General features: G+C 39.5%; 1 protein-coding gene across 1 annotated transcript; it reads left to right on the top strand.

Moving 5' to 3' along the window:
• The first annotated feature begins 1,523 nt into the window (after window positions 1–1,523).
• pdxdc1 (pyridoxal-dependent decarboxylase domain containing 1) lies at window positions 1,524–19,220 on the top strand. Its single transcript, XM_080044290.1, has 23 exons — window positions 1,524–1,686; window positions 4,498–4,613; window positions 4,927–4,992; window positions 5,513–5,596; window positions 5,978–6,127; window positions 9,664–9,853; window positions 10,079–10,147; window positions 10,311–10,389; window positions 10,497–10,581; window positions 10,944–10,992; window positions 11,259–11,360; window positions 11,583–11,708; window positions 12,069–12,119; window positions 12,522–12,582; window positions 12,922–12,992; window positions 13,463–13,568; window positions 13,997–14,171; window positions 14,653–14,771; window positions 14,852–14,976; window positions 15,297–15,389; window positions 15,510–15,606; window positions 16,002–16,100; window positions 16,438–19,220. Exons 2-23 carry the CDS (start codon window positions 4,540–4,542, stop codon window positions 16,701–16,703), a joined length of 2,337 nt encoding a protein of 778 aa, XP_079900416.1. The 5' UTR covers window positions 1,524–1,686; window positions 4,498–4,539; the 3' UTR covers window positions 16,704–19,220.
• Window positions 19,221–20,548: the final 1,328 nt, after the last annotated feature.

The raw sequence follows: 20,548 nt of genomic DNA, 5'->3' as shown, positions 1-20,548 counted from the left end.
CCTAATGCAGGAGTCAAAAGACAATATGTCATTGATTAATCACTTGAACTAATTTGAGTTTGTTACTATTCGTTGTCCTGACAGAATATTGTTTGTGTGTTTATGCTGAGATACGTTGGTTATCAACAGTTATAATACATTAAGCTGCTATGCTATTTCTTGCCAAATGGATTTAAAATATGTGTGTGTGATTTGTGAACATTCAAGCCTGTGTATAAAGTACTTACTGATTTGATTTGAGTTTCATTTTATTCTATGACTCCGAAAATAAAAATGTTATCGCTTCATAGTGGACCTTAAAATCAGGTTTTCCGGATATTCTCTTAAAATCAGGAAACTTCAATAAAGGTGCTCCGAGGTGCTGGTTGAAGTGTGTGCTGTTAGTATGAGACAGACAGGCTTGACCCAACACTCTCACATGAATATTGAACCCCCCAAATGGGATTTATAATGTATATATAATTATTATATGTATATGTAAATATAATATGTAAATAATAGAATAAGTAATTTTTTCTCTCTCTTTATTGCAACATTGTTAACAGAACTCACAGTTCAAATGATAAAGCACTAGGCAGCATAGAGTAAAAAGTCTAGTGGGCTTTAACCATTCGTTCTTCATCTGTGGACAACAAGGTGCATAGGAAATATTAGAATAAACAATGATAATAATAATAAGTTATACAAATTTAGAGATTTTTTTTTTTTTGGCCCCATACCGTATACAAATATACATAGGTCTAAACATTAAAGGGGCACTGTGTAATATGACATCATCTAGAAAGTTCTAGAATGCAACGCTCCCTGGGTAACCCCACCCCTTTTGAATAATAACAGAAGCTACAGTGGCCTTCAAGGACAAGAACAATTCTAAATTATAAACAATGCACCTGATGACATTCCAAAAACATGGATTCCTCCATAAGACTTGCCTGCTCAATGTACAAAATGTAATATTAATATTTGTAATTCTCCGCTCAGGAGGATAATTCAGATTATTGGCAGAGGTGATTTTACACCAATGAGGACATATTTATGAATGAGGATATTGATTTTAGCTAATGAATTACTTAAAATGTTACACAGTGCCCCTTTAATCTAAACATATATAAACACACAAATAAGCATACATTAGTATCACATTAGTTAAAAAAAAATATTTAAAAAATAGATCTCATCTCATTACAATTCAACACGTTTTAAGGCATGCATTTTTAACCACAGACATAGCCTAACTTTTTCATTTTTACAGCATTTCAGATAGGCCTACTCAATCAAGCAAATAATCAAATAATAACACTTTAAAGCACGGCTTGGCCTTTTGAAATGTGGATTCATGAATATGGAATTTCCGTAATAATATCATAAGGTTGACAAATCTTTTCAATAATACATGATGTTCGTAGACGATCAGTCATTTGAAATACTCCGCCGTGCCATAGCATGACGTCAGCGCTGCCAGCGTGGAACGCACGTCGCGCGCCCATCCAGGAAATAAACTGTCCGGCTTGAGCTGACAGCCAGAGCCTACGAACTACCGGAATACACACACAACGACGTAGCTTCGTGGCTTACGTGTCAAATTCAACATTTCGACACAGTTTTCTGGACAGTTGTGAAGCTACGCTGCGAGGGTTCCTTCCACAGCAGGTCCGGTGAGGCTGTCAGCTGTATGCGGGAGGGCAGGTAAGGACATGGAGCTGTGTGTGTTTAGTGTAGTGTAGGCTATGTGTGTGTGTGTGTTGTTGTTAGCTAGCTCTCTGTGTGACTATGGTGAAAATGGTTAACTAGTAAACAAACAGGGTGGAAGCAACCTATTGGCTAAACCTTTTATATAGGCTACAGTAGGCTATATAGGTTGGCTACAGCCGAGAACGCAGCTCCATAATGCTTAGTGTAACATCTTAGCTTGTCCAGCCCCTTCACTAATGTGTGGAGCAGACTGATGGATTGTTCACATGACAGCAGACGTACTGCACCTGTCAACAGCATGCCACGTCCGTGTAGATAGGAAGCTGCCCGTGTCAAATGTCAATACATAACTCTTAGAGGGATATGAAGAGATACCTGATCATTTGCCTATAATATCGACTATACGGGCGCTGTCACCAATATCAGTCGTTTATCTTGATGATAAAGATATATCTTGATTTGTGTTGTCCACACCCATTTGAATTCTCAACTGTATTCCACCCATAATAAGGCATTACATTACAGCACATTAAAGGTGCAGTGTTTATATTTTATTAGCATTTTTAGTATCAGGCTTGGTAGAAATGGAATAAAGGCCTAATATTCGTAAGTATGTTATATAGGCCTAGTGTATAATTGCTTGAATAGTTGTTATGTCTTTTATTACCTTACAATGAGCCATGTTGCACCGCCATGTTTCTACAGTAGCACAGAACGGACAAACTTAACAGCCTTACATGTTATTATATTGGGTTATTGGGAAATGCATCTGTTGGAAGACAAAGAGCTAGTCCTATATAATAAATAACTAAGTACATCTTCACTTCATCACTTGATATTGTGGATATCAAGGTGGATGATGCCATCTTTAGTAACTAGCTTATTGTCCCTGAAGGCCACTGTAGTCATTATAAAGTGAGGGTTTAGCAAGGGAGCGTTGCAATCTACAATTTGTCTTTCACCACTAGATGATGCTAAACATTCCAATAATACACACTGCACCTCGTACAAGGAACCTTTTATGTTTGTGAAACGGTCTCATTTTTCTTCTGATGATCATAAATGAACTGTAACAACACACGAGACCATGAGTGAAAATAATGCTATTTTTATAACGTTATAATGAATGCCTTTGCATGGGTCTGAATCCTTGTCAACTCAGACCAAAGGATTTATGGCAGGCAGACTGGAAAAGCCTGTTTATTTTGCTTCACCTTTGTCATATTACAATTACTAAAGGTGGAGCCAGCAATTGTTGCGCTTGTTGTCAAAATCAGTGAATATCTCCTAACAATCCACTACCTTTCCCGTGTGTGTGTGTGTGTGTGTGTGTGTGTGTGTGTGTGCGCTGAAAATGTTAGGTTAGCATTTATATTTGTGGTAATACAATGCTGACACGTCTCCCCCAAACTTTACTTAACGTGACTGCACTGATCTCTAACACACAAACACACAAACTATTTATAAGTACCTCATAATACACCACTTCAATGATACTGAACTATCCCTTTTAAGTCTGCAAATGTATCCTTCTGGAAAACATGAATGGCTGAAAATTTCCAATGAATTCCATGCAAATCGTACGCACGCATGCATGCAGGCAGACAGACAGACATTCCCGTCCTAGAGGCATTAACATGACTACAAGGCCACAGCTCTGCCTCTCGGCGGTGCTTCTGGTTTTGCAGGATATATTCATAACATGATTATCAGTGTTTGAATGCAGGAAGCCAGAGAGGTAGATCGGGTGAAGCTCGTGGCTGTATTGTCCCTCCCTTTGTAAACAGTGGAAAAGAGACTGTCAAAAGCTCTCTGGTTGACATTGGCCTCAACTAAGGTTTACTTTTATTGTTGTCTGATAAGGTGTGTCTAGATTCCACAGTAAACACGTCCATTCAAGGTGTCACATGAGATGGTGCTCCCTGGAAATTAACACATTCACACCAAAACATTTGATTCAATAGTGGGTTTGTGTTTGTATCTGTCTATCATTGAGGCAGCTGTATAGATGATCCGTACATACAATTACACTCTGTCATTTTATAGGGGCTGTGTGTGTGTGTGTGTGTGTGTGTGTGTGTGTGTGTGTGTGTGTGTGTGTGTGTGTGTGTGTGTGTGTGTGTGTGTGTGTGTGTGTGTGTGTGTGTGTGTGTGTGTGTGTGTGTGTGTGTGTGCGTGCGCGCGCGTGTGTGTGTGTGCGCGTGCAGGTGTGCGTGTGTGTGTGTGTGTGTGTGTGTGTGTGTAACAGGAATACATTTACTGTAAGTGATGATCCATGCAGCCAGTTCAGCCTGGGTTGTTTCCTCAATAGATGACTAGAGCTATATTTTCTTTTTATCCCTTATCTTTCTGTCTCACTGCTGCTTATTAACCTGCACACAAACTTTTAACACCTGACAATGCATGCTTTATTTTACCATGATAGATTAGAAATGTATTAACGTACACATACAAATCAGTGTCTGTGTGTATGCACACTCAATTATGTATTACAAACACTTAAGGGATGAGTCATCGATTCTGGAGACTGCTTGTTGTCAAAATAAATGTGTCAAAATCTGTGAATATCTCCTCACGATCGGCTACCTGTATGTGTGTGCGCTGAGAAAAATCCAGTGTAAATACACAGCCTAGGCTCTGTAAATGGGCATGTTGGTTGCTTGTTGCTTGCCCATTTGTTGACATACCAATTTACAGGCTGTGAAGGATTATTTTTTAGCTCACATGCTTAAAAGTGCTGCAGCATTTGTAATAAATGATTAACAAAAATACTAGTCCTGATCTTCTCTTTAACTTCTCTCCTAGCAAACACACTCCACAGACACACACACACACACACCATAGAAGATGGTAGACTACACTCTGGCGCAGGTGGGCAAGAATCTGAGTGAAGCCATGAGAATCCTTGGAGACGGACAAAGGTAAGATAAGAGAATATTGTTCTTATTTATTTTGTTTCAGAAATAAACATCAAATCTGATATAGTTGGAAAAAAAACGACCATAAGGTAAAATAACAACGCATTTTAAATGCGTTGTGTCACAGTTCTCCTAACACCAGCATTCTTTGAAATATTGAATATACAAATGTCCCTAAACTGGCAACACTTTATCAGCATCTGTATGTCAATTTTGGTTATATTTCAAACAAGGAGCACATGATTGCAACATTGTATAACAAATGATTATTATTGAGAAATCTGTGTGTTTGTGATTGTGCTGTGACTGTGTTTAGAGAGCCGGAGGCCGGGATAGAGAGGAACTTCAGCTGGTCCAGCATCCCAGGACCCCTACAGGGAGAGTAAGACACACACACACACACACACACACACACACACTGTGACACACACATGCACACACTCCAGGCCAGTGTCTTATTTTCCACTTATTTTCTCTATTTTCTGGTCCCCTCACATATAATATATAATCTTTTTCTTCACCTTTCTGTAAACTTGGGTTCAAAAACTTTGAACATTTTAAATAGGTACTAACCAAACCATAATATGTTGTTATTAAGGAATTATGTTTTGACTGCTTGGCCAAGGAAGTATGCCATTTATTATTATGAACACATAGAAAACTATTAATCAATATTTGAGATAACACTATCCCACCCACTCACTCACTCACTAGCTTTTTCCTAAACTTTCAACTGCATCTCATTTCCTTACCACAATGAAATGCACTAGTGACAGTTAACTGAGTCAATTCAAGGAGAGTAATATACTGTATAACAGATATTAACATCAGATTAAGTTTGAAGGTTGTTTTTAGTCGCTGTGCTTAAACCAATCCTTTGTTTGTTTGTGTGTCCTGTGCAGTGGTCAGGATGTTGCTACGATACTGCACCTGGTTCACAGCCTCATCCATGAAGAAGAAGAGGAAGAGGACAAGCCATGCCAACAGTAAGGACAACTAGTCAGTGGAGAAAACGAGCTAGTTACTGCTGTCAGCATTGAATACCTGTTGAGGAAGGAAAAAAACTAAAGCAAATGTAGGTGTTGTAATCAGAAGTGATGCAGGAAATAGCCAGGCCCGCAGTGGGAATGTAAAAAAAAAAAAAAGATAAGATCCTGAGGGATCTACGGGGGGAAAAAATATATGTAATGTAAAAAGGTTAGGTGCAATGAGTAAGTGCTTCAACCTACACATTTCCGGTCAGTACTACAGACAAGCAATGTCAATGTATAAATTCAAACGACAACTTAGTTTTTGTTGTGTTTTTACCTATGTAATGTGTATCTATGTGATAGAAATAAGCTAACCTAATGTGCTGTCCTCCCCAGTAGGATGCAGAGTGTGGGTGAACAGGGGCACATGGCGTTGCTAGGTCACAGCCTGGCAGCGTACATCTCAGTGCTGGACGGAGAGAGGCTGAGGAAGCTGACCACTCGCATCCTGTCTGACACCACACTCTGGCTCTGCAGACTCTTCAGGTACAAACACAACACGTGCTTGAAGAGCGCATATTGTGTATACCATGTTGATGATGCCCGGGTCGTTCTCTGCATGTCTTCCCCCTCTCTCACCCCATGTTATCTCCGTCTCTCTCTACCCTGTCAATTCAAGCATGAAAAATGCCCCAAAAAATTATCGTTAAGAAAAAAAAATACAACAAGACACATTATAGTAAAAGGGGCTGAACCTATTTCATAAACTCTTTATATGTTTGGAGTGCAAATATCTTAAATCATGAAGTAACTAATTCACTTAAGTCATCAGATCAATGTAGTGGAGTATAAAGTAGAATATGTCCCATTGAATTGTAGTGGAGTGGAAGAATAAAGTAGCGGGAAACGTTCACCTCATCAGCGACTGTATTTTGGAAAGTGAACCAGCGTAAAATCAAAAGGGGTGGGTGGTGTTAATATTGCAGTTTTCACAGTATAATTCTTGCTTTTTTAATTATATTTTAGAACAACTGACTAATGAAGCAGATGCACCTTTGTAAAAACAAATTTTTTATAGAAGAAATAATAAGAAATTGGCTGGGGTCTTTTTCAACATTTATTTTCACCCTCCACACACATATCCCTCAACCATTGGGATCTCAATGTTGCCGGTTGAATATAAAAATATAGCATTCACAATACAAAACTACAAAAAAAAGGCAACCGAAATAAAGAAATATATATGTTGAATGTTGTTTTCCCCACTGTGGAGCACTTACAACTGCACCAATGACCTGATGTACAATAGAATCCACTTCAAGTTCCTATATAATTCAATAATCAAAGTACTACTTCAGTAATGTCCAGTAATGAGTGCAGGCACTTGGTGACTGTTCTTCTGACTGTCTTTCCCTTGGGACAGTCAGTCATACAGTCGCTGACCTGTGTCGGAGGCTGGCGCTCTGTGTCGCTCTGTATGGTTGCCAGCACACTGTCTCCATCCACACTCTCATTGTTGACCTCGCAGTAATTGTGAAGAACAAAGCAGGAATAGATGACGTGCGGCAAGTCGTTCAGGTTTATGTCCATAGGCCGATTCAAGCACGGGAACCTGCTCTTGAGCCGACCGAATGCACACTGGATCGCTTTGTGTCCTTGACCCAAACAATGTCCAAAGTACTTGTGTTGCGGAGAAGTGCCACCTGGGGCATAGTCCTTCATCAGGTAAGGCATGAGTGGGTAGGCGGGGTCTCCCAGAAGAAAAATGGGTACGGCCTTCTCGCCTTCAACAATCTCCTTTTCCAGTGCGGGGATCGTTCCTGTCTTAAAATGTGTGTTTACCATTGAATTGGCGAAGATGTGTGCGTCGTGAACACCCCCCGGCCAAGCCACCAGCACATCCATAAACCTGTACTGGTAGTCGCACACAGCTTGGACGTTCAGGGAGTAGCCCTTCTTGGTCCTGTAGGCCATGGAGTTTCCAGTGGGCTGTTTGATCTGGATATGGGTCCCATCCAACACCCCTAGACACTGAGGCATACCGTGAGCGTCTTTGAACCCAGACACTAGCACCTCGGCCTCGGGCTCAGTGAAAGGCAGCTTGATGTATTTTGGCCCGAGGTGGACCGAGATGGCGGTACACGTTTGTCTGACAATAAGAGACACGGTGGGTCGCGACAAGCCGAATAGATTGGCAATTTTTCTTAGTCTTCCCTCGTTGCTTAGATAATACACTGTGCACGCGACCATTTTAAGGACTCCGACCGGTTGTCTCATGACGGTCGTTTGCCTCTCGATGTAAGGGAGCAGTTCTTCGCTCAGGGCAACAATGGAGGCTTTGGACATGCGGAAGTTCTCCACCCATTCATTCTCGTCCACTTTGCCGTTCACAAAGTTTTCCCACCACTGGCTCGTTCTCCCAGGTTTCGTCCAAAAGCGTCTCTCTACCCTCCGTCGACTTACAGGCGGGTTGAAGATGTGACGCATGTGAATAATACGTCTCCGCCGTCGACGGTAATGTTGCAGCAAATCTATACCTTGTTGGAGAGCGGTTGATAAACCTAACAGAGAAACCAACAGCAACTCAGCTGCTGAGTTATCCGCCATTGTTAATGTTGTCTTTCTACTCGCGCATGGCTATTTGACTGCAAACGTAAATGCGCATGTGCAAAGTGTAAAACGAGTTACGCCGTGACGTCACCGCGTAACTCGTTTTACAAGGCGACGCTACTTTACATAAAAAAAAACTTTACATATGTTTTACATCTCTGTATAACTGAACCTGAACGCCTGTATTTATTCAATGAAAAAGACAGGTGAAAAAAACATAAATTGTATTACATTATGGCTTGTACAGTACATGAGACATCAATTTTAGTTTACTGTGTTGATAAATTGCATTGATACAATGTAGCCTATGTAGCCAACAGGATAAGGTCGATTGGGAAGGGATAATAACCTTTCTTTATAGGTCCATGAAAATAACAGACAATATGGTGTTCAAAAAGAGCTGCTATAATATACAGCAGGTTAAGCTCTGTGATAACTCTTTTATTTTTACAAGCAGTAAATTCAATTGGACAACCTGAATTCTATATTAATTTGTTCATGGTAATTATTCTCATATTGTACAAATGGGCAACTACCACCAGCATGTTGCTGACATCTGTCTGTCAATCAAACCTTAGTGAGGATGGTCAGAACAGAATGAGATGTGGATAAAAGTATATAAACAACTCAAACACCCTAAAGGCCAGGACACACCAGCCCGAAAATCGCCGTCGTAGAGTCGATAGGGGGTCGGGAGACGAATCTGTTTGGTGTGTGCCGTAACGTCGGCCGACGTAGAGGTCGTCGGGCTTGTTTTGAGCCTGTCGCCGCCGATTGAACATGTTCAATCGGCGGCGACAGGCTGGCCGACCGTCTTTCATTTGGAGCAATTTGATTGGTGGAGGGCTAGCGAATCAGTGAAGCCCGGAAGTGAGGCGGGTAGCACAAACAGCTAACAACAGCTAGCCATCGTTTTAATGTGTTTGTTCGTTTCGTTTTGAGAGTACTCACATGCATCAACTGCTCGACACCATGCTCGACACTCTCTGCTAAAAATTGTGCTCTTATGGTCCATAAATATAAATACGTATTTCTATCTAATGTTTATGCTCTAGAGAGCTGTCCCATCATTTCCGGCTTTCTTATTTTTTCGGGCCACAATACAGATTAGCGCCGCCTGCTGTTATGGAGACATTACGTCCCGCGCAAGCAACAGAGCGTACGGAAAGTCAGCAGTCAGTTTGGTGTGTTCTCTGGCCGCGACGGGAAGCCTGGAGCTTCCTGAAACGGCCGACCCCATTTTTTGCGTAGTCGGAACAAGTAGAAACAAGTCGGACTGGTGTGTCCTGGCCTTTAGAGCACTTTGTTCTAGTCAGATTAATCTGGCTACATCAAACCCTAATCATTTTCACATTTCCGTTTAAAAAAACATCAGTGTTTTGTGAACTACTTAACATGTTGGTGGAGTGTGGTTAATGTTACATTTTGCTTTCAGTACTGTGTCTTAAATCAATCTGATCTGTCCCCCCCAGGTATGAGAACGGTTCAGCCTACTTCCATGAGGATGACAGGGACGGTCTGGTCAAAGTGTGCCGGCTGGTTATTAACGCCCGTTATGAGGAGTATGCCTCAGAGGGCTACGCAGTGCTCAACTCCAAACAGCCCGTCATCTACCAGAGCGCCTCCGGGAGGCCAGGACTGGGACAGCACCTGTGTACCCAGGTAGGCCAGCTACACACACACACACACACACACACACACACACACACACACACACACACCACATACATTCTAAAAGTTCAAACCCCTGTTTAGGCAAAATGTCACTTGAATTTTCCTAAGTGAATATAGGAAATCCCAAATCCAATTCCAATCCCATTTGATTGTATTTTATCCACCTGCATACATAATAGAAAGTGATATTAATGTCAGTCTCTGTGTCATTAGCTGGGCCTGCCTCTCTCCAGTCTGTGCACCGTCCCGTGCAATACCATCTTTGGATCCCAACACCAAATGGTAAGAGTAACAAAATAAAAACACATTTAATGAGTTACTATGTAGTCCCAGCTGGCATGCTGATGTAACAAATTGGGTCAATAAAGATTTAAGTTGAATAAGAGAAAAACACGTTTTAAAAACACGCCTTCACTTTGATTCTTATAATATCTGTCATTGTCAGGACGTTGCACTATTGGAAAAACTAATCAAAGAGGACGTAGAGGCCGGGAAGCTTCCTTTGATGTTGATCGCCAACGCAGGTAAATCACTATCTTACAATACAGGAATGAAATTAGTAGTTGATTAAGTTGCTAATGAGACTTTTTCTTCTGTTGTAATGAGGTTGTTTGTATGTGTTTCTTCCCAGGTACCCCTGGGGCAGGACACACAGACAAGCTGGGCCGTCTGAAGGACCTGTGTGATCAGTACAGCATGTGGCTTCATGTGGAGGGGTGGGTCTATTCTGCCACTCTTTTGAATAGAAAGTCTTAATGGACGCACCTCCATTTTTGAAATTATTTTAACAACCTCATACATAAACACATAATATTTTTATATATTTATTTTATATTCTAGTGTTGGTTTGTATTAAAGCAGCCCAAATGCAACTGTTTAGCACACAGTACAAAATTGATCATTAGATATGTTGCAAGTCATCAATCAATTAAGTAAGTAGTAGTAGTAGATGTCATAGAATCACTATGCTACTTTCTTTACTTTCATGGAGAATCACACTTAGAAGTACATCCATTGAAATCCCTGTTCTCAATGGTTTAATGTAACCATTCTTATGGTGTTATATTTTCTTCTACAGAGTCAACCTGGCAACCCTGGCACTGGGTCAAGTCACCTCTTCTATTATGGTAACCAACTGATAAATTATTTTATCCACTTTAAGCACCATGTCCATTTAATATTGGTTAGGTGTATGCATCTAATGAAGAATAAGAAGATTTCATTATGATAAATAAATACATTTGTAAGATACCCATCTAATTTGATAAACTCAGGTTGACTAATTCATATATGCGTTTTGGTGGATGTATGGAATGTATTTTAAGTCTTGGGACTTTGATTGTGTCTTGTGCCATGTTTTCAATCTGTGCACACATTGTTGTTTGTCTTGCAGGCGGCCAATAGAAGTGACAGTATGACACTGACACCAGGTCAGTGGCTGGGGCTGCCCGCTGTAACCGCTGTTACCCTTTACAGACAAGAAGACCCAGCACTGGTAGGCTCAGAGCATTTCATACAAACACAGATATACACGTTCTGGCCCTCTTGGAAACCATTTCTGCTAACAGTCAATCTCTGACTGATTTACATTTTCCTTCAATAGGCAGCCAGACGTTAAGATTTGTTCTTAAATTTGTGCCCATTAGTTGTATTACCTTCTGTGTCCTTGTCTAAATGTGTGTGTGTGTGTGTGTGTGTGTGTGTGTGTGTGTGTCAGTCTCTGGCAGCAGGGTTGACCTCCAGCCAGCCTGTGAGCAGGCTGCGAGCGCTTCCTCTCTGGCTCTCACTGCAGTACCTCGGACACAACGGAGTCGTCCAGAAGATCAGACATGCCACCACTCTGGTAAGTGACATTATCTCCCCCTAAACTCACTTTAAAAATAAAAAATAGTTTGTCTTATTTGTTTACTGTCCTTGTTTTTCCTATTATTACAATGATTGTTGTTAGTATTGCCAGATAATTAAATTTGTTAATTTTTATTTAATTTGTTATGAGATACAAGTTGTTGGTAGGATTATATTTGATCAGGGCAGGGCTAGCTATTCCCTGTGCTTCTTCCAGTTGGGCTGATCATGTGCTGTTTTTAACTTTTATATTATTCAAAGTAGCCTATATGGCAGAAATTTAAAATGGTAAACAAATGTCATATTATGTAGGCAGTAATAAAAAATGTATTTTCACCTTCATATCTCTCCCATCTAGGCCCAAGAAGTCCTGCAAAGGCTCAAAACTCTGGCCTCCATCAAGACATTGGTATGTGTTCTCTTAATTCTCTGTCATAAATAATACCATAGTGTTTACCATATTAAGAGGTGACTGGCCGCCTGGTCAGGCTTCAGATATCTGGTGAGCGTTTGTGAGAACATGCACAAACATTAAGCAGGAAGACTGTACCAAGTCAGAGTGAATCAAAGGGTTCATGTTAAATAAATACGTGCATGTCTCTAACAGGTTATGTCGTGATATCTCTTGGTCATCCATCCATATTCTTTTCAGCCTTTTGATTCATAACCAAACACAAAGCAAAATCTTTAATCCATGTTTTATATCACACCCTTTTAACCGTTGGTAATTGTTTTGCGTGTCATACTGTAGAGCACTTCATAATATCAACAATTACTGAGTCTTAAATCTGTGTCTTTGTGTGTCCAACAGGTGGAGGATGAACTGTGCTCTCCTGTTGTCCTCTTCAAGTTTTCCCAGAACATGAGTGCTGGTAAGAGCATGACTCCTGCTAGCTGTAGTTTGGTCTGACTGTGTGAGACTAGGGCATGACAGACTATTTTAATGAAGGGTTAATAATCAGACACAGTAATGTACTGTTGGATAGGATCTCTGTAGTGAACATATTTGTCATGTTTTTATCTTATGGTAAGTTGATCCTAAGCCTATGTACAATATAAGTTTGTTACGCATATTGTACTTTTCCCAAATGTCAAGAAAGAACTTCCATCCTTAAAACAATATTTAAATGATGTTCAGGAATCATTGATATAATATATAATTATTATATTATGTTGTTGTATTCTTACCTTAGTTTTCCCTATGTCTACAGTGTCCAGTGGGGGTTCAGGGAATGGTTATGATACTGGGGAGAATGGGATACTTGATGCTTTCAACAGATGGGTGAGTCTGTCCCTCTTTTATTTACCATGTACAGGAGAAACTCATATTATTAGAATATCATGGAAAATGAATTGGAATTGAGGCAAGAATTCATGCTGAAGGGGCCCAAACCAAATACTGAGTACCATGCTTGATTATACTTTATAAAGGGCCGACATTTCTGTATTTAAAATCCCTTGTTTATTGATTTCATGTGATATTAAATTTTTCTGAGATTTGGGGTTTTCATAAGCTGTAAGCCATAATAATCGAAATCATAACATATAAAGGCTTGAAATATCTCACTTCGCATGCAATGAGTCTATATAATATACTAGTTTCACCTGTTTAAGTTGAATTACTGAAATAACTTAACTTTTGCACGATATTCGAATTTTTCACCTGTATAATGAACATGTTGTAATTAAATGTAATCAAATCAAATCGAAGTTTAAGTATTTTTTTTTTCTTTCCTCTGTTTTCCTGTGTAGCTTGGTGAACAGCTGATCTTGCTGGTTCCCTCCAGTGGGGTGGATGTGGTGGAGCTGGATGACGAGGGCACGTGTGTTCGCTTCAGTCCACTGCTGACTGCTGCAGGTAACAGCAACACATGACATTCAGCTTGAGATGTTGTTTTTCATATGTTTTAAATACGGCAAGTGTTAAAGAAATAGTTCAAAAAATGTTCCCACTCTTGGGTTCAAGAAAAGGTGACAGATACTATTCATTTAACTGTGCGTTAATTTTTGAAGAAGAAATGGGCAAAGTTAGTTAGCTTAGCTCAAATACTGCTAGTCAATAGGAAAAGTTAGCCTCATACTCATAAACACAGATGTTTTCGGTGGCAGGCTAACACTTTCCATAGACTACCATTATTTGAGCTAGGCTAACTAGCGATAAGCCATCTTCACCCATTTCTTCTTAAAAAATGCCAGCACAGCAGCACACAGGCATGCCAGTGTAAACCAGGGAAAAGCGCTATATAAGTGGAGTCCATTTACCATGTATTCCTCCCTCCTGTCCAGTTGTGGGGACCCAGACTGAGGACGTTGAGAACATGGTGGAGAAGTTATCAGAGCTGGTGGCTGTGCTGAGCTCCACAGTGGGCTTCAGACAGGACTTCAGAGAGCAGACCCAACAACACTCACCCTCACTACTGTACATAGAGGAGGTCAGCTGGCCTGGCCTCGGTGTTGTCCGGTAAGAATTGATCAGCTTTAAAGGAACTGTTTGTGTTGTGTAGAGACTGGACTGGACACATGACTGTTTTGTCATTCTTTCGTTTTCTCTATGCAGTAGCCACATACAAAGTTATACAAAGACAATGAAAAAATGTTTTTAAGTTAAAAGTGCTGGTCAAAATCAGTGAATATCTCCTCACGATCCGCTACCTGTCCGTACAGTGTGTGTGTGCTGGAAAATCCGGTGTTAATACACAGCTTAGTCTCTCTAAACTGTTATGCAAACAAAGGGGGCTTATCATAGCTAGCAGCATGCCCATTTACAGAGACTAGGATGTGCATATTAACACCGGATTTGTTTTCAACTTACACACGGTACAGGTAGCAGATCGTGATGAGATATCCACTGATTTTGACTACTGGCGATTTTAACAACAAGCGTTCTCCAGAATCACTGACTGCACCTTTAAACATACTGTGCTGAATGTGTTGCTGTTCAGGTACAAGCCTCAGGCTGAAGGAATGGATGAGAGCAGGACGAGGCAGGAGCTGCAGAAAATCAACAGTGAACTGCTGAAGAAACTACAAGAGCTTGACACTGACATCACCTTCTCCACTGGTGAGTATCTCTTCTGAGAGGACACACATCAATGGAACTCCCAGTATTCTCTCTCCCCACACTGTTGTGTTGTTCCCCAGGCCCCGACTGTGGCTCAGAGGAGCAAGACTGTATCTTTGTTGGCATGGTCACTGAGGACGTGGATGTGCCAGAGCTGGTGGATACAATAGCTGCCCTCGGGAGGGACATTGAAGAGAGCGGAAGGGTAACTACTACTGTATTCATTTATCAACTTTTTAAGCCTAGAGACCGTTAAAAAGCAAAGGGTGTGATTTGAATATTTTACATTCAGGCAATGGCTTCCCACCAAATTCTGTTTCTTTAAACCTCCTACGAGGAACTTTTAAGTCTTTGAAGTATTTCTGAAACAGTCAAATGTTTCCTCTGATGATCATAAATGACCTGTAACAGCAAGCTAGACCAACAGTGAAAAGAAAAAATATAAAATATATGTTTTGTAAACTGTCTACTGCGTTGTTTTATACATGAAATGTGTCAATAGTTGTGACCTTTTGAAATGTGTAGCTTTTGGAGAACATGACGGAGGTGGTGAGGAAAGGCATTCTGGAGGCAGAGCTGCAGCTGATAAAGGCCAACGAGGAGAAACTCATGGAAGAGGTTTGTGTTCTGTGTGTTTCATTTAAAGTTAATACTTTTAAAATTATGAGGCTGATCTTAAAGCTATAGCGCATAACTTGTGTGTGTGTGTGCGTGTGTGCGTGTGTGCGTGTGTTCTAGGGAATGATGAGACAGCTTCCTCTGGTCGGCTCTGTGTTAAACTGGTTCTCTCCAGTTGAAAGCTCCATAAAGGGCAGGACCTTCAACCTAGCTGCAGGTACTGTGTGTACTCTGTTTGATGGCCAGACTCTAGTCTTTTCGTTTGACATTTGTAGATGCTTATTGTAGCCATCCAGTGTACATTTTCAAAAGTTGAAGTGGACAGTAAAAAGGTTTGATTTCCTTTGTGTGTGTTACGAGTAAAGGGCTCATGCTCAAATACATTTCTTAATCGTAAAAGACAACTACCGGTATTTTTAAACATACTGAATGTGTTTGATTGTTCAATGTTATTTTTTTGAATCTATAGTACTTTGCTATATTGGGGCAAACCATAGCAGGATGTGTATTATACTGATAAGCTCCTATAACAAATATATTTCAAAGTATGTAAATGTTTGCCAGTATTTGTGTGCAACATAAATATGCGTGTTAATGGTTGTGTGCACATAGGTTCCCTGGACTCCACAGAGGCAACATACTCTACCAAGGCCCAGACAGCGAGGCCTTCCCTGCAAGACACTCCCACCCACTCAGCCAAGAGACTGGCAGGTAGGATCATCTCCATTCTGACAGAAAAAAGCTCATTTCCAAGATGGCGGCAGTGATTGCTTCCTCAGTCTTTATTGTTTTGCATTGTTTCGTTGTTGTTCTCTCCCCATCCATGGATTTACATTATCTGACATTCTGCCACATCATTCAAAGTTTCTACCTTTTTTAATTGTCACGTTTTTTCACTTCATTCAGAGGTGTCAGGTTGTATGTCTCTAGCTGGTTTTCAGCTCACAACAAATTGAGCAGAAGGATAATGTTGCATGTGATAATTTTGCACCAATCAATAATATGACACTTCAGATACCCAATAACTTTTTTTTCCCTCTCTTCACAGGCCAGAAGTTATTCCAGCGTTCAGGTGGTGTGGGCTCTGACTCCGTGAGTGAAACCAGCTCCGTGGGACAGGCTGAGGAGACGGCACGGTCCCCCTCTCCACCTCCACCTTCAGCCGAGGACACACACACTGAGACGGATGATGTCATAGCAGAGAACACACACCACACACAGGTGGAGGCTGATGAGGACGTGGAAGCTGATGATGAAGGGGACTGTGAGGAGAGGCAGCCCGAAGGCCAAGAGGAAGAGCAGTGTGCAAGATAAGACCTTGTCCTCTAAATGGTACCAGCCCTAACACATGGTCAAAAAATAACAAAATGTGTCATAATTACATTGTGGATCTAACTCTTCCAGTTTTTTAATAGGGAAAGCAATGGAGCTAGATTGGGCTTGATGGGGGGACTTGGCTGGCTGGGTCTTGTTGTTTCGGGACAGTAAAGGATGTCAAAATGAATGGGAAAAATCTACACTGGGATGTTATTTTACTGTGAGGCTCACTTCAGTGCATTCTACTTATTAATGGTGTGTGGATCTATGCTCGATTAGGATCATTTCTGACATGAGAATGTTCCTTTCATTTAAATGTGTATAGGGATATAAAAAAACTTAACTATTAGACATGATGGTGATATAAGCAATTATTGGGGGGGAAGTTGTGTTTTGGTCTTAAGGCTGCTGTAAGGGGGGGAATGGATGTATGGGCCTGTCCTGTGCTTAATGTCACCCTGTAAAATGTCCCCCTGTACATTGATGTATTAGATTGAGGGGAAATGTCTTGCTGTTGGGATGAAAAGTATTTTAGAAGGTGGATATTTTCCTTTTACAGATGGGATGGAATATAGCTTTTCAAACTGAGCTCTCAGTCAGTCCATGAAGTCGGGGTTTCCTTTTGGATTGGATAGCAGAGAGCGGTTGCCATGGTGAACACAAAACCTCTTTAGGGTTATGAAGAAATATGAATATGACCAGAGTCTCCATTCACTTTAACACTCAACTGGGAATGAAGCAGCTCAATTAGTTTCAAAATGCAATTACACTGTTTTGATCCCTCCATTGTAAATAGTCTACCCAGATTATTAGGTAATCCGCCCAATTACTAACTCTTATTATTTATAATAAAACAAATTTGTATAGAAGGATGAGAGTAGTATAATATAAAAACATTCCAACAGATAGGACTGCGAGATACCAACAGAGCATTACTGTTCATTCATTGCACTACATGTGTAGTCACACACTTACTGTACCATGGTAATGTTTTATTTAATTTCATTGTCCTAATATGTAATGTAATGCTTATTGGTATACCAAAAAAAACTTAATCCTCCCCATCCCTCATTTTGTCTGCTGTCGACACACTGTTCTCTTTTAATATTAAAATATTACATTTATTATATACGTTAGAAATGTACGTTATTCTTGTAGAACTATGACTTTGTTCCCATGGAGGTATTTATTTTACAGTAGCGAGCCTATTGCTCCATTGCACAATATAAACTCCAACCATAGAATATTCCTTTTATAATTTCCCATACAACTGGGGAATTTCTAATTGTTATGTAAATGTTTTTTTTTGTGACATTGTCAAAGAGATCCCAAAGGCCCACACTGGTTTTTGGCCATCGTAGATTAAAGTGAGTGGATCTGCTGCTTTTAAATCAACATGAAATAACACATAAATACACTGTCCCACATGAACATTCCCCTTAGACATGTGTTAAAAAACCTGATATTGTACAGTTTGACTCCAAGACGTTGGGGCTGGGACCAAGAAGGAACATCTCACACAGTGTAGCATTTAACAAACCTGTACCATCACTACTTTCACACTTTTACTGTATAACTGGAATCTGCCGTGACTATATTTTGGAAATTGTGGGATATAGCAGGAACGTTTTAAAATAACACATTACTTGATTGATAGCTTGTCATCGGGGGAAGGATTATCATTGTTTTATATACATGCCTTTAGGGAATGTATGTATTGTAAGTCTGATTGTAAGTCAATCAGCCTCAAAAAGGTCTAGCATGGAAGTGCCTGAATGTTAAAACTTTACATTAAAGGTGCTACAAGGAACTTTTAAATATTTCTGAAACAGTCTTATTTTCCCTCTGATGGTCATAAATCACATGTAACAGCAAATGAGACCGTCAGTGCAAAGAATGCTATTTTTATATAGTTTTTCGTAATGCCTTTGTCATGGGTACGCTCACCCAGGAACAACAGCTGGCGTAGTAAAAACACTACCGCTTTTGTCCAAAGGGGGCGCAAGAATGAACACAAACGGAAAGTTCCTTGGAGCACCTTTTTTAAAACAACAACGCAAAATGTCAAAGAATGACACTACTTTGAGCCAGGTAGTAGGTGGTAGAACATTTACTGTAAAGACTTTTGAAATGTGGATTAAATGCACTGGGTTAAAAAAATAAATTAACGAGGTAGAGAATGACAAAATGATTTATTTCCGCTTTATTAAATTTGTTCTGTAGATAATTTATTTACTATTTTTCTTTATTTAATGTTCTGATATGATGTAAATTAATTTTCTTAATGATTATTTTTGTTATGTGATTCTAAATGCAAATATGAATCGATAGCTTTATAACTTGATGAAGAACTATTGATTTGATATTTAATGAAATGCCCTGGGTCATCCTGCCTCTGTATCTTGAATGATTGATTGTACGTAATATATTTGTATTTCTAACACCGGTTTACACTGCAGAAACACATATTTTGTGTAAATTCTGTCTCTCAACAGATTAAACTTCAGTTTTCTAGTTTTAATGTCAGGCTGTTGCTTTCTGTGGTTCAGTTATGATTCTAAAGTCACTTCTCCATCTGATTTGAGTTTTCCTTTATACCATCCAAAATGCTCATTTTATGCAACTGGCATATTTGTGATTCACTTAGTCGGTTTACTTTTGTGAGCCCTAGATGTCTGCCAGACATATAGCAGTTTATTAATAGTGGCACTATAACTAAAAGCACTTTACAGAAGGATTAAATAATTGTTAATTGTATATACTTAAGATCTATTTGACCAATCACGTTGCACAAGCAGAAGGGAAAGTATTGTTTGTCAATGTGCAAAACAATAATTTCAGAAATTACAAATATGAAAGTGTCACAATAAGATACACATAATCACTTTTTGAAGGTTGACTTGTTTGCACAAGGTTTAGGACTAGACTTGACTTGGGGACGTCATTTCTACTAATAAAACTGTATATACCTTGTATATACAGTACATTGTAATGTTATTTTGCCACATCTTTTATGCACAGGAACTGACTTTAAATGATATTATAAAAGTAGCTTTTAATTAGTTGCTTTTATCTCAAATAAACTAACTTTGATTAGTTGATATACCAATAACGATTATTATTATTAATAACAATAATAGATCAATAATATTTAGTAAAATATATTAATTATACGTATACCCAAGATGTCTTCCAATTAATTTAATCATACACGGTTATTCCAGGTTTGTAGGAAATGGTGAAATATTTGTGTTGGACTGAGGATGATAAACCAATTGGTAACACTGTTTTACTGTTGATTCATTTTGTATTTGCTCAGTATAGTTTGGTGAATTATTACAAAGCTGTGATAAACCTCTTGTGCCAAAAAGTGGTTGAAATGCATTAATGGAAAAAAAATGAAGAACTAATTGAAAGGGAATGATTTCAGATAATTAACAGGGATTAACATTGGTGTGTTGCAATCCCATCACATTTGTATTAAATTGTGAACCTAGTAAATTGCTGATGTACTGTCATCTGTCATTCCTTATTGGTTGAAGTAACATATAACATGTTTTTACAACGTTATCATTGTTGCTACAATTTTAGAAGATTTTATTCTCAACAAACGCTCATGAGGAATTTTTCAAATCCCAGATTATGTAAAATATTAAATTTTAAATGTAAAAAATCGTACCTTTTGTATAATAAGCTCTTAAAACACAAAATGCCAGTGAATTAATTATGTTAAAAACCATGCAGGTGAAAGTCATTGGTCCATTCCATATGGGTCCATTCGCTACAACAAAACATGAGTCGAATCCGCGGTTCCTGAAAAGGTCAGAAACTGCCGACGTAAA

This window comes from Ammodytes marinus, assembly GCF_949987685.1.
Source record: "Ammodytes marinus genome assembly, chromosome: 16".
In the NCBI taxonomy this organism is placed as follows: domain Eukaryota; kingdom Metazoa; phylum Chordata; class Actinopteri; order Uranoscopiformes; family Ammodytidae; genus Ammodytes; species Ammodytes marinus.
This window is presented reverse-complemented; position numbering and strand designations above follow the sequence as displayed.

Excerpts from the sequence above, each read along its gene's own strand:
- pdxdc1 (XM_080044290.1), top strand. The coding sequence starts at position 4,540 with ATGGTAGACTACACTCTGGCGCAGGTGGGCAAGAATCTGAGTGAAGCC. Across the intron at positions 11,709-12,068 it reads TCAGACATGCCACCACTCTG|GCCCAAGAAGTCCTGCAAAG; the intron begins GTAAGTGACATT and ends TCTCCCATCTAG. Across the intron at positions 14,977-15,296 it reads ACATTGAAGAGAGCGGAAGG|CTTTTGGAGAACATGACGGA; the intron begins GTAACTACTACT and ends TGAAATGTGTAG.